Below are 14,983 nucleotides of genomic sequence, written 5' to 3' on the forward strand. Positions count from 1 at the left end.
AAAGGACATCCTATCAATCATGAGTTAACTATATGATAATCATGCCCATGTGTATTCCCCTCTCTATGGTGAACCACACAAGGCAGCAAGTTTGCTTCCTGACTTATCGGTCTCATAACATTGAGATCCCAGCCAGGTCGGGAGTTGTGCTGAAGGGCTACCCAAGTAGGCCAAGTTTGGGTGGGAGTGGGGCGGGGGAGGGGGGATGTGTGGCTGGATGTGGCTGGCAAGGGATGGAGGGAGCAGTGAAGGAGGCAGGCAGAGTTTAACTCCTCAGGGCACAGGGGCGGGATGCCACAACTGTGTGGCAGTTTAGACTCTCAAAATTTCTGGGTAGATGGTCACGTCTGGTATTAGGGTGGGTAGTCCATCAATGATGGGAAGACAAGGGTAACTCAAATGTTCCTCGGGAGTGATGAAGGGAAGCCCAATAGTATTCGAGGGAGGGTGTACAGACATATCTTTAATTACCTTAATCAATGCGGCAGTTCTCCAGGCACATGGATATATGGATGAGAAGAGGACTCATCTGTGAACCTCCAGGACGGGTTTCACCATGGTGGGGTGTTGGGAGGACAACAGTAGACTGATGCTAAGTACAAAGTTCCCATTGACTGAAATTCTCAGGGTCAGAGGGACAACTTCAAAGAATATGTTGACTAGATGGATGACTGCACAGGTCACCTCAGGCATACATGATGCTAGCTCCAGGCAACATTGCACTTCTATTAGCTCTGGTCCAGCTAAGGAGGAATTGGTGGAGTCAGCTGCAAGATTTGCTGTGCTCCTTGTGCATGCATGTCTAATGAATTGACCAGTGCAAAATTGCACATGGCCAGCCAGCCCGTCCCCAAGCATAAATCACTCGCTTCTACTTCCATCTGCCAAATTATATTCCAGGCCAGAAGATCCACCCATAATCTAGCTCGATCATCCTGTGTTTTGTGAAAACATTTAACATAAATTTCTGCACCTGTCTTTACACAGGTTTTGATGCAGAATACATGAGACACATTTCTCCTGTATAATTGGTTGTTTTGGAGAAATGTTAGTTAATCAAATATTACTCTAGTTGTTCAAAGCCCTAAAGATTTCAGTTAACCCTAAGCACTTTTCATATCTTTACAATACTGAATACTGCTTGTCCACAATAAAGTTGCCTTCTGATGTCAACTTGTGATCAATGTCATCCACTCCAATTACTATGATATTTGTTTTCTTCTAAATATTTATTAACCAAATTTGATAGCATACTTGTTTTACATGTTGTAATATATATTTCAAGAGGATTAGATATAAAAGGATAGTAGAAGACTGAATTTGGTTGATTAAGCAAGCCTACTAGTAGTTAAATTACCAAAACTGAAGAAAAATCCACTGAAGACTCATAAGGATTTGAAACATTAACTCTATTTTCTCTCTCCACAGACGCTGCCAAACCTGCTGAGTTTTTCCAGCATTTTCTGTTCCAGATTCCAGCATCCACAGTATTTTCTTTTTATTATAGAAGAATAAAGATGCTAGATTGCAATGTTAATGCATGGGACAATTGGTCTTTTCCTGTTCATTTTTCTATGTTTGTTTTTTATATAAACCATCAGTTTATATGAGGGCAACCCTTAAATTAAGAATTTAAAATCACATCTGTATCTTTTACAGAAAACAAAAGAGTAAAATAAATGTATTTCTCCACATTAAATATATACTTGTGCTTAATATGTATTGCACTCTAGGTTTTAACATACCTTAATATGGAGCTCTGGATGGGAGTTCATATAATCAAATAGCTGCTGATAATTTTGAAACTGTTGGTCCCATTCTGACCATTGGTCATAGCGAAAATCATCCCCCAGAGGAATCAGGACAACTTTGGTGCGGAAAAGTTTGGACTTTTTTCTGTACTGGTCCAAGATCAGTTTAGCTCTTGAAAATAAAGAAAACAGACAAGATATTTGATGTACTGAGTTTACAGTGATCATTGAAGACATATGTTATTTTAGCAAAGCACAAATGGAAAGGAAGTAAGTGTCTTATCATCGACAATGAATTGCTTTTGCCTCACATTTAGTTTGGTGTCTCAGCAAAACTAAATAGTATTGAAACCTACAACTTCCTGACTCAAAGCTGGGTAAGTTAGCAACTGAGTGAAGTTTGGGCTGGTGCAGTGTTTTAAACATACATTTATTTATTTTAATCTATTTTGTTTGTTTCCAAGACATTTTATTCTTCTCCGTCAGTTAAATTTTCCAAAATTTGTACACATGAAAGATGAAACCAAGATCAACAGGTTTTTTCTCTCGAGTGTAGGAGGTTGAGGGTGACCTTATAGAGGTCTATAAAATAATGAGGGGCATAGACAAGGTAGATAGTCAATATCTTTTCCCAAAGGTAGGGGAGTCTAAAACTAGAGGGCATAGGTTTAAGGTGAGAAGGGAGAGATACAAAAATGTCCAGAGGGGCAATTTTTTCACACAGAGGGTGGTGAGTGGCTGGAACAAGCTGCCAGAGGTAGTCGTAGAGGCGGGTACAATTTTATCTTTTGAAAAGCATTTAGACAGTTACATGGGTATAGAGGGATATGGGCCAAATGCGGGCAATTGGGATTAGCTTAGGGGTTTTTAAAAAAAAATAAGGGCGGCATGGACAAGTTGGGCCGAAGGGCCTGTTTCCATGCTGTAAACCTCTATGACTCTAAGTACGAAAGAAGTAAATTATATTCTCCTTTTTTTTGTTCATTTTACTTTATTTTTTTCTTCTCTTATCCTCAGAGTGTTGACCAGAATAAAAAACACACAAAAATTTTAAGCTAGATACAGCAGGAAACAATTTATTGTTAGCCCCCTCTCAATGGTGTGGTATGCAAAGATTTACTTCCAAAACTCTAAAACAGGTGTTGAAGTAATTTTTGAATATGATTGAAGATTTAAAATAAGTTACCTTTCCTGAACATTGCCAACATGTATTTCAACTGGAGGTATCCTCCAAGGACAGCTAATTCTGCCTCCAGGAAGACGCTTGAAGTCAAACTGGCAGCAGATTTTAGGATCGGGGCCACAAGTATGAGGAACATCATAGCTATAGAAGGGCATCATGTGACATAAAATGTCTGTGTTTCCAGTGTGATCTGAAGTTAAAATAAACACAGGGTATGAGTGAAAGCACAAAGCTATTAAATTAGCAAGTGGACGGCAATATGCAAAGATTTTCATAACAATGAAAAAGGTGATGACACATAGGTTTTACAAAACTTTTCAGTATCAGTAATACGAACTGCAAAGTATTTTTCATTTTTACCTTTTATATTATGGTCCAGATTTTTCCTGCCAACGTACACAGTTATTTATGCGCAAATGAGGAAGCTATTTCAAGGGTCAGTTGCACAGTTAAATTCAAATATCGAATAGTTGCTGCTCAAGTTACGTTGTACCATTTTGCTATCTTTACATATACTTTTAACACGTAGTATTAGTTACTGCCAACCAATCTACGTTATAATAAAATTAACTATTATATGTGCAGTCTCAATCCTTCAGGTTTTAACTGTTGACCATTTTTTAAAAAACTTTACCTTTGCCATTTTAGCATCCACTCTAAAACCAATATTTTCTTCTCCTTACTTCTTTTTCTGTACCTGCTTTGACATTGAATTCAGCCACTCTAATTTACACATCCTCATCAGTTCTTGCACTGTTCATTTCACAATCCTTCAATCTGATTGGTTAAGGAGATACACTGTTGCTTGCCTGTTCACTCATGTCCCTCAATTTGTCATGATTAGCTTGCACTTTCAATAATTTGTCATGCAAAAACAAATTAAAAGCTAATGTACAACAACAAACTTAAATTAATAACAGTCACCATTAAATGTTCTGCCACAGCAAAATTTTACCCATTGTTTCATTATGACATACACTGGCTCTCGCTAATATCCTACTGTCTTAAATTTTAAGCAACATCTCGCAGCTATGTTGCATTTTTGGCATTGAGCAATGTGCCAATTCACCTAACACTGGTCATATAGGACGGAATTTTACTGCCCTGCCCGCCACAGGAATTGGAGCGGGCGAGGGGCGGAAAATGGAAAGGTCCGTTGACCTCAGGTGGGATTTTACGGTTTCAGGTGAATGAGGCCATAAAATTCCACCCTTAAACTATGAAACTGGTCAAAAAAATCTAAGTATGAAAATTGTTTCATTGCTAGTATTATTAACTGAAAGGAGACTTCCAAATGTAAAATTTTGGTCAAAGAGGTGCATTTTAGAAAAGGCCTTAAAGGAAGAGAAGGTGGTGGAGAATTTAGGAAGGTGGAGATTTTAGTGTCTAGACTGAAGGCGGAGCTGCCAAAGGTATGGTAAAAGCAGAGGGGATACACAAGAATCCAGAATTTGAAGAACAGTTCCTAGAGGGTCATAGCACTGAAAAAGGTTATGGATTTAAGGACTTGAACACAAGAATAGGAATTCTAAGTTGTAGATATTATGGACCATGGAATCACAGAATTGTTACTATGCAAATTGAGGCTCATCGTGTTTGCACTGGCTCTCCAAATGAGCATTATGGCTCAGTGCCATTCTCCTGCCTTTTCCCAGTACCCCTGTATATTGTTCCCATTCAAGTAATCATCTAATGCCTCTTGAATGCCTCATTTGAACCTGCCTCCACTACTCTTCGAGACACTACATTCCAGACCTGAACCATTTGCTGTGAAAAGCTTTTATTCTCATATCACATTTGTTTCTTTTGCAAATGACCTTAAATCTGTGCCCCCTCGTTCTCTATTACAAGGGGGAACAGTCTCTCCCTATCTGCTCTATCCCCCTTATAATTTTGAGCATCGCTATAAAATCTCCTCTCAGCCTTCTTCTCTCCAAGGAGAACAGTCCCAATCATAAGAACACAAGAACAAAAGAACTAGGAGCAGGAGTAGGCCATTTGGGCCCTCGAGCCTGCTCCACATTCAATACGATCATGGCTGATTTTTTTGTGGACTCATTCTTCTAAATTCCAATGAGTATAATCCCAGTCTACTCAGTCTCTCCTCATGAGGCAATTCTGGAATCAACCGAGTGAATCTCCTCTGCACCCACTCCAGTGCCAGTACATCCTTTCTCAAGTAAGGAGACCTAAACTATACACAGTACTCCAGGTATGGCCTCACAGCTTGTTATACAGTTGCAACGTAACTCCCTGTTTTTAAACTCCATCTCTCTAGCAATGAAGGACAAAATTCCATTTGCCTTCTTAATTACCTGCTGCACCTGCAAACCAACTTTTTGTGATTCATGCACAAGGATTTTGTGATTCATGCACAAGGATCTCTCCAATATATCCTCATAACTGCAGTTTCTCATCCTTGGAACCATTCAGGTCCTTGAAGAACAGGTAAATAAGATGGTAAAGTAAGCATATGGAATGTTTTCCTTTAAAGTAAGGTTTATTTATTAGTCACAACTAAGACTTACATTAACACTGCAATGAAGTTACTGTGAAATTCCCCTAATTGCCACAACTTCGGCGCCTGTTTGGGTCAATGTACCTAACCAGCATGTCTTTCAGATTGTGGGAGGAAACCGGAGCACCCGGAAGAAACCCACGCAGACACGGGGAGAATGCGCAAACTCCATACAGACAGTGACCCAAGCCGGGAATCGAACCTGGATCCCTGGCGCTGTGAGGCAGCAGTGCTAACTACTGTGCCACTGTGCTGCTTTATTGGGCAAGGTATTTATGGTGATTGTTCCTTTAAGGACAACACAACAGAAGGGGGTCACCTCGCTTGGAGGACCAATTAGGATGAGAATAGATAATCACCCCAGGGGGTGGAGCTCTCCCTTAGGCAGAAGACAATCTGAAGACATGTAAGGACTGGGGCAGCCTGCTCCAGAGCAGAAGTGTGGGCTGCCGACCTCTGTACGGTTTTCCTTGTTAATAAATATCCTTTGTGTTCCTGATAAGTCTTTAGTGTGCATCATTACAATATTGAATACAAAAGAGGAATGTAATGCTGGTACTGCATAAAATACTGGTTAGGCCACAACTGGAATTGTGTGTGCAGTTGTGGTCACCACATTACAGAAAGGACGTAATTTCTCTGGAAGAGTACAGAGGAGATTTAGAAGAATGTTGCCAGAGCTTGAAAAATGCATCTATAAGGAAAGATTAGGTAGGCTAGGGTTGGTTTCCTTAGAACAGATGAGGCTGAGGGGTGGCCTAATTGAAGTGTACAAAATTACAAGGGGCCTAAATAGGGTGGACAGGGAAGACCTGTTTCCCCTAGCTGAGGGGTCAATTACCAGAGGACATAGATATAAGGCAATCAGTGGAAGTAGAGGGGACATGAGGAGTTTGCACATTCTCCCCATGTCTGCGTGGGTTTCCTCTTGGTGCTCCAGTTTCCTCCCACAGTCCAAAGATATGCAGGTTAGGTTGACTGGCCATGCTAAAGTGACTCTCGTGTCAGGGTAAATACGTGGGGTTCCGGGAAAAGGACCTGGGTGGGATTGTGATCAGTGCAGGCTCAATGGGCCGAATGGCCTCCTTCTGCACAGTCGGGATTCTATTAAATACCTTTTCACCCAGAGAAGGGACGGGGATTTAAAACAGGAATTTCGGGAGCTGGGCTGGAAGCTGAGAGCCAAGCCAAAGCATGTGGTCATCTTTGGTACGTTACCGGTGCCACGTGATAGCGAGTTGAAGACAGGGAGAGAGTGCAGTTAAACATGTGGTTGCAGGGATGGTGTAGGAGGGAGGGTATCAGATACGTGGATAATTGGAACACATTCTGGGGAAGGTGGGACCTGTACAAACAGGACGGGGTGCACCTGAACCAGAGGGGCACCAATATCCTGGGAGGGAAATTTGATACGGCTCTTCAGGGGGGTTTAAACTAATTTATCAGGGGAGTGGGAAAAGGAGTTGTAGTCCAGAAGTCAGTGTTGAGGGTGGTGAGGTATTGGGGAAGGTATCAGGGTCAAGGGTGGGTACCGGTAGACAGGAAGGTGGGTTGAAGTGTGTCTACTTCAATGCAAGGAGTATCCGGAACAAGGTAGATGAACTTGGGGCGTGGATTGGTACTTGGGACTACGATGTTGTGGACATTACGGAGACGTGCGTAGAACAAGGACAGGAATGGTTGTTGGACGTTCCGGGGTATAGATGTTTCAGTAAGTGTAGGGAAGCTGGTAAAAGAGGTGGAGGAGTAGCATTGTTAATCAAGGATAGTTTAACGGCTGCGGAAAGGCACTTCGAGGGGGATAGAACATAGAACAGTACAGCACAGAACAGGCCCTTCGGCCCACGATGTTGTGCCGAGCTTTATCTGAAACCAAGATCAAGCTATCCCACTCCCTATCATCCTGGTGTGCTCCATGTGCCTATCCAATAACCGCTTAAATGTTCCTAAAGTGTCTGACTCCACTATCACTGCAGGCAGTCCATTCCACATCCCAACCACTCTCTGCGTAAAGAACCTACCTCTGATATCCTTCCTATATCTCCCACCATGAACCCTATAGTTATGCCCCCTTGTAATAGCTCCATCCACCCGAGGAAATAGTCTTTGAACGTTCACTCGATCTATCCCCTTCATCATTTTATAAACCTCTATTAAGTCTCCCCTCAGCCTCCTCCGCTCCAGAGAGAACAGCCCTAGGCTCCCTCAACCTTTCCTCATAAGACCTACCCTCCAAACCAGGCAGCATCCTGGTAAATCTCCTCTGCACTCTTTCTAGCACTTCCACATCCTTCTTATAGTGAGGTGACCAGAACTGCACACAATATTCCAAATGTGGTCTCACCAAGGTCCTGTACAGTTGCAGCATAACCCCACGGCTCTTAAACTCCAACCCCCTGTTAATAAAAGCTAACACACTATAGGCCTTCTTCACAGCTCTATCCACTTGAGTGGCAACCTTTAGAGATCTGTGGATATGGACCCCAAGATCTCTCTGTTCCTCCACAGTCTTCAGAACCCTACCTTTGACCCTGTAATCCACATTTAAATTAGTCCTACCAAAATGAATCACCTCACATTTATCAGGGTTAAACTCCATTTGCCATTTTTCAGCCCAGCTTTGCATCCTATCTATGTCTCTTTGCAGCCTACAACAGCCCTCCACCTCATCCACTACTCCACCAATCTTGGTGTCATCAGCAAATTTACTGATCCACCCTTCAGCCCCCTCCTCTAAGTCATTAATAAAAATCACAAAGAGCAGAGGACCAAGCACTGATCCCTGTGGCACTCCGCTAGCAACCTGCCTCCAGTCCGAAAATTTTCCATCCACCACCACCCTCTGTCTTCGATCAGATAGCCAGTTACCTATCCAATCGGCCAACTTTCCCTCTATCCCACACCTCCTTACTTTCATCATAAGCCGACCATGGGGGACCTTATCAAACGCCTTACTAAAATCCATGTATATGACATCAACTGCCCTACCATCATCAACACACTTAGTTACCTCCTCAAAAAATTCAATCAAATTTCTGAGGCACGACTTGCCCTTCACGAATCCGTGCTGACTATCCCGGATTAATCCGCATCTTTCTAAATGGTCGTAAATCCCATCCCTAAGGACCTTTTCCATCAATTTACCAACCACCGAAGTAAGACTAACAGTCTATAATTACCAGGGTCATTTCTATTCCCTTTCTTAAACAGAGGAACAACATTCGCCACTCTCCAGTCCTCTGGCACCATCCCCGTGGACAGTGAGGACCCAAAGATCAAAGCCAAAGGCTCTGCAATCTCATCCCTTGCCTCCCAAAGAATCCTAGGATAGATTTCATCAGGCCCAGGGGAATTATCGACCTTCAGTTTATTCAAAACTGCCAGGACATCCTCCCTCCGAACATCTATTTCCTCCAGCCTATTAGCCTGTAACACCTTCTCTTCCTCAAAAACATGGCCCCTCTCCTTGGTGAACACTGAAGAAAAGTATTCATTCATCACCTCGCCTATCTCTACTGACTCCATACACAAGTTCCCACTACTGTCCTTGACCGGCCCTAACCTCACCCTGGTCATTCTTTTATTCCTCACATAAGAGTAAAAAGCCTTGGGGTTTTCCTTGATCCGACCCACCAAGGACTTCTCATGTCCCCTCCTAGCTCTCCTAAGCCCCTTTTTCAGCTCGTTCCTTGCTAACTTGTAACCCTCAATCGAGCCATCTGAACCTTGTTTCCTCATCCCTACATAAGCTTCCCTCTTCCTTTTCACAAGACATTCCACCTCTTTCGTGAACCATGGTTCCCTCACTCGGCCGTTTCCTCCCTGCCTGACAGGGACATACCTATCAAGGACACCCAGTATTTGTTCCTTGAAAAAGTTCCACTTTTCATTAGTGCCTTTCCCTGACAGTTTCTGTTCCCATCTTATGCCCCCTAATTCTTGCCTAATCGCATCAATAATTACCTCTCCCCCAATTGTAAACCTTGCCCTGCCGTACGGCCCTATCCCTCTCCATTGCAATAACAAAAGACACCGAATTGTGGTCACTATCTCCAAAGTGCTCTCCCACAACCAAACCTAACACTTGGCCCGGTTCATTTCCCAGTACCAAATCCAATGTGGCCTCACCTCTTGTCGGCCTATCCACATATTGTGTCAGGAAACCCTCCTGCACACACTGCACAAAAACTGCCCCATCCGAACTATTTGACCTACAAAGGTTCCAATCAATATTTGGAAAGTTAAAGTCCCCCATGACAACTACCCTGTGACCCCTACACATATCCATAATCTGCTAGCAATTTCTTCCTCCACATCTCTATTACTATTTGGGGGCCTATAGTAAACTCCTAACAACGTGACCGCTCCTTTCCTATTTCTAACTTCAGCCCATATTACCTCAGTGTGCAGATCCCCCTCGAAGTGCCTTTCCGCAGCCGTTAAACTATCCTTGATTAACAATGCTACTCCTCCACCTCTTTTACCAGCTGCATATGGCATCAGCAACAAAATGGATGGTTTCAATCTTAAGTCACAAAACAGCCCATGAGCTCTTCATACTTGTGGAATCAGGATTAATAATGCTCGATGTGATCCAGCCATCTTGTGATGGATGGCCAAACTCGTTGCGTGGCAAAAGGGGAGAAAAAAGAGGGCCACATCAAAGGAATTATCACAGTGGGAGAGAGTGAATGTTTTACCTGGAACAAGGGTACCATTGGCAAGAAACTATTATTTTCTTTGTTCATGTTTGTTACATCGGTACAAAAATAAACAAATCCACTTCCTACCGAATATACAGTCAGAGCAGTGGTCAGTTAATTTAGTCTTGCTGAAAAAAGACAAGCTCTTGAAGTTTTTCATCTTTCACTCATCAAAACAGATGTAAGCACGCCAAATTTCAAAAGGGAACAACAATTTATACTGCATGAATTTGAAATGTGGCATTCTTGCAGCTGTCGTGATGAGCGCAAGACAAAAACTTTGATCGTTTTTTTTCAAGAAATACTCAAGTTCTGCACTAACCAGTGACAATTTGGTAGCTATTGATGCTGCACCAATAATTGTAGCAGTGATCTACCCAAGGACATGTTCTCTGTTCATTTCTCCACATCTCATGGCCTTGTGTTTTCCTCTCCAGTTACTTGTAAGAGCCTCTCATTTTCAATTCCAATGACCAACATCACCAGGGGAAAGAATACGTGGTGGTTTCCCATTACCAACATTATATGTGTTTAAAGAAAACACAAGCCCTCCTCCCTAAGGATTCCCCACCTGCTGGTAGATGTTGTTCCTCAAAATTCTCTCCCATCATCACCACCATAAATTTGCTGGTGTTCTGCCATTGGCCATGGTGCACAACCCTGACCATGGTGTCACTCACAAAAGAGGGAGGACAACCACTCAAAAAGTTTCAAATGAACTTACTACCCTGGCACCAAATGTTATGGAAAGAGAAATAATTGTTTCTGGTTATTAATATTTTCATATGAAATATTTGGAGATATCTATCTGCATTGGCATTGTTCACAGTGCATTACAGGACACAGTTTTATAATAATATCAGTGTATATGATTGAGAACATCAGGTTTATTGATGTTCCATGATTTAATTAGAAAAATACCAGTTTTATTAAATGATTTCTGGAATCTTTACTTTGGGGATTGAATTCCATGGCTATTGCATTATTACTTGAAAGTTATATATGTTGATCTCTTATGGCATTAAACATATTTGCACCTGTTTACATTCAGCCCTCTACCCAACATAGAACCACAGAATCCCTACAATGCAGAAGAATGCCATTCAGCTCATCGAGTCTGCACCAACTCTCCAAAAGAGCATGTTATGCAGGCCCACCCCCCGTTCTATCCCTGTAACCCCATGCATTTATCATGGCTAATCCACCTAGCCTACACGTATTTGGACACTAAGGGGCAATTTAGCATGGCCAATCCATCCAAGCTGCATACCTTTGGACTGTGGGAAGAAACTAGAGCATCCAACAGAAACCCAGAGACACGGGGAAAATAATAGGTAATGATGTCTTAATACGGACCAAGTAACGGCAGAAGTTTTTTTTAGTTTAGTTAGGGCATTATGATCAGCACAGGCTTGGAGGGCCAAAGGGCCTGTTCCTGTAGTGTACTTTTATTTGATGTCATAGAAGTCATGAAAATAATAGAAAGTTTATTACACTGAAGGAGGCCATTTGCTGGTGTGCAACAGTGCAAGATATAGTTTCAGCAAAAAAGTAACTGGTATTCAAATTAACATTGGTATCAGCAGTTATTAAAATTATACTTAATACTTAGTGCATTGGAAATTTAAGAACTGTAGCTTCAGTATTTTACAACTAATGATTGTGCCATTAAATGCAATATAAATTCACATACCCCAATTCTGTCGCCAAAAGAATTCCAAGTTCCTTTGATTAGCCAAGTATTTCTTCACTGAATAGTGGACCCTTTGAATTAGCATATTTGAAATACCAGTTTGTTTTAACAGGTATGCCATTGTTGGTGTGTGCCCAAATGGATCAATAGCCCACCCTGATCTGGGTTTTATTCCTGTAGTAGTGAACAAAAGTACATTATATAAGTTATTAAACTGGCAGTCCAAGGGAATTACAGAAGGACAAAATATATTTCAACATTGTTTCAGAAAAGAATTCCACAGCTCAACTATACAAAGTACAGTAGTACAGTGACTATGTCAGTACATGTGTTTGCATTTCAAAGTCTGGGAACGAATAAAATTTAAAACGTGGAGGACTACCTTTCACATAAAGCACAATAAGGATCAATGAACCATTACCCTAAAGTGGAGTATAACAAATGAACTGAAACATGCCTTAAAAATACTACCAAGCCTAAATTATAATGGGATCCTTCAGTGCTGTAAAATAATCAAAAGGTTTATTCAATATCCAGTACTGGATGAGCAGAAATTTCCTCCAATTAAATATTCAGAGGACTTAAGACATTGGCTAGAACTTTCCAACCAAGATAGTAGGACACTATCCTGGGGAATCCCAGCGGCAATGTGCTGGAATTGAGGTGGCCACCACACCCATCTTCCGTTGTGCTAGGTAAGGCTTCAACTATCACAGAGTTTCCCCCCCTTATTCCCTTTAACTCAAATTTTGTTAAAGCTCCTTGATTCCACACTCGGTCAAATGCTGCCTTGATGTCAAGAGCAGTCACTCTCATGTCACCTCAGGAGTTCAGTTCTTTTGTCCATGTTTGAACCAAGGCTGCAATGTGGTCAGGAGCCAAGTGACCCTGGCAGGACCCAAATTGCGTGTCAGTGAGCAGGTTTTTACTCAACCACTTTTGCTTGATATCACTGTTGATGACCCTTTCCATCCTTTCTGCTGATCAAGAGGAGGTTGATGGAGCGGTAATTTTTAAACATTGCTGGGTAGATGCCAGTTTTGTAGCTGTAATGAGACAGTGTGGGGCCATGGCACTTGCTTGAGCAAAAGCCTTCAGTATTATTACCAGAATATTGTCAGGGGCAATATTCAATGCCTTTAGTTGTTTTCCCATATCATGTGGAGTGAATTGGATTGCCTGAAGCCTGGCATCTGCAATGTTGGGGACCTGCGGAGGAGGCCAGGATGGTTCATCCGCTCAGAACTTCTGACTGAAGATTGTTGTAAATGCATCAGCTCTATCCTTTGCACTGATGTGTTGGGCTCCCTCATCATTAAGGATGGGGATAATATGTGGAGCCTCCTCCTCTGGTCACTTGTTTAATTGTCCACCATCATTTGTGACTAGATGTGGCAGGGCAGCAGAGCAGACTCCAATTCATAGACTACAGCTCAGCCTTCAACACCATTATTCCTATGAAACTCATCTCCAAACTTTGCGGCCTAGGGTTTGGCTCCTCCTACTGCAACTGGATCCTAGACTTCCTAACCAACAGACTGCAGTCAGTAAGGATAGGCAACAACACCTCCTCCACAATCAGCCTCAACATTGGTGTTCTGCAAGGCTGTGTCCGCAGCCCCTTACTATATTCCTTATACACTGATGACTGTATGGCCAAATTCCTTTCCAACTCGATTTTCAAGGTTGCTGATGACACTACCGTTGTGGGTCGGATCTCAAACAATGACGAGACACGGTACAGGAAAGAGATAGAGAATCTGGTGAACTGGTGCGATGACAATAATCTCTCCCTCAATGTCAACAAAATAAAGGAGATAGTCATCGACTGCAGGAAGCATAGTGGAGGGAATGTCCCTGTCTACATCAATGGGGACAATGTAGAAATGGTCAAATGTTTTTAGGTGTCCAGATCACCAACAACCTGTCCTGGTCCCTCCATGCAGACGTCATAGTTAAGAAAGTCCACCAACCCCTCTACTTTCTCAGGCGACTAAAGAAATTTGGCATGTCCACTACAACTCTCACCAACTTCTACGGATGCACCATAGAAAGCATTCTTTCTGGTTGTATCACAGCTTGGTATGGCTCCTGCTTTGTCCAACTCCGCAAAAACTATAAAAGGTCATGAATGAAGCCCAGCCCATCACGGAAACCAGCCTCCCATCCATTGACACTGTCTACACTTCCCTCTGCCTCAGAAAAATAACCAAGGACCCCATGCACCCCGAACATTCTCTCTTCCACCTTCTTCCGTCGGGAAAAAGATACAAAAGTCTGAGATCATGTACCAACCGTCTCAAAAACAGCTTCTTCCCTGCTGCCACCAGACTTTTGAATGGACCTATCTCACATTAAGTTGATCTTTCTCTACACCCTAGCTATGACTGTGACACTACATTCTGCACTCTCTCCTTTCCTTCCCTATGTGCGGTATGCTTTGTATGGTACGCAAGAAACAATACTTTTCACTGTATACTAATACATGTGACAATAATAAATCAAATAGATCTAATCTGTTGGACTTGATAGCTCTATCGTTTCTGGCTTCTGTTATTGTAATCCTTGTACTCCTCACTGAGGACTACAAAGAATACAATAATAGATTTTGAAGGCATGTATGTAAACACAGTGTGGTGAATAAGGTTGGTAAGCAACAAGCACAAATAGCTGTGTAGGAATATGATGCAGTGGTAACAATGGAAATGTAGCTTAAAATAGTGAGGACTGGGCACTTTTTACAGATACAAAGTGTTCAGAAAAGATAGGGAAGGAGAATAGGTAGGTGGGTGACAGATCTGATTCGATAAGAGCGATCATATTTTTAAGTTTAGATCAGTATTGGAGAAGAGCAATATGAAGAAAACATTCTCAATTGGAAGGGGGCTAACTTTGAAGGGATGAAAGGGAATCTAGTCAGGCTAAAATTAAAAAAAAGGTCTGACAAGAAAAAACGGTAATGGAAAAATAGGTGATCTTTAAGGAAGAAATGTCTCAGGTACAGGCTAGGTACGTTTCAACAAGGACTAAAAATAGGAAATAAAAATCAGGGCTCCTTGGATGACAGGTGAGATAGATAATGTGGTGAAAGATATAAGGAGGGTGTATGATGCATGTCAGGTGAACTCTTTTAGT

General features: G+C 42.1%; 1 protein-coding gene across 4 annotated transcripts in view; it reads right to left on the minus strand.

The window, feature by feature from the left end:
• The window catches only part of man2a1 (mannosidase, alpha, class 2A, member 1), a 159,055-nt gene that overhangs the window by 72,067 nt on the left and 72,005 nt on the right, over positions 1-14,983 (minus strand). For all 4 annotated transcript variants that reach the window (XM_078214678.1, XM_078214677.1, XM_078214681.1 and 1 more), the window contains exons 6-8: positions 11,849-12,022; positions 2,938-3,124; positions 1,746-1,923 (exon numbers count right to left, since the gene is read on the minus strand). In XM_078214678.1, coding sequence (XP_078070804.1) covers positions 1,746-1,923; positions 2,938-3,124; positions 11,849-12,022 — 539 coding nt within the window. The remainder of the gene's footprint in view (positions 1-1,745; positions 1,924-2,937; positions 3,125-11,848; positions 12,023-14,983) is intronic.

This window comes from Mustelus asterias, chromosome 6 (assembly GCF_964213995.1).
Source record: "Mustelus asterias chromosome 6, sMusAst1.hap1.1, whole genome shotgun sequence".
Taxonomy (NCBI): Eukaryota; Metazoa; Chordata; class Chondrichthyes; order Carcharhiniformes; family Triakidae; genus Mustelus; species Mustelus asterias.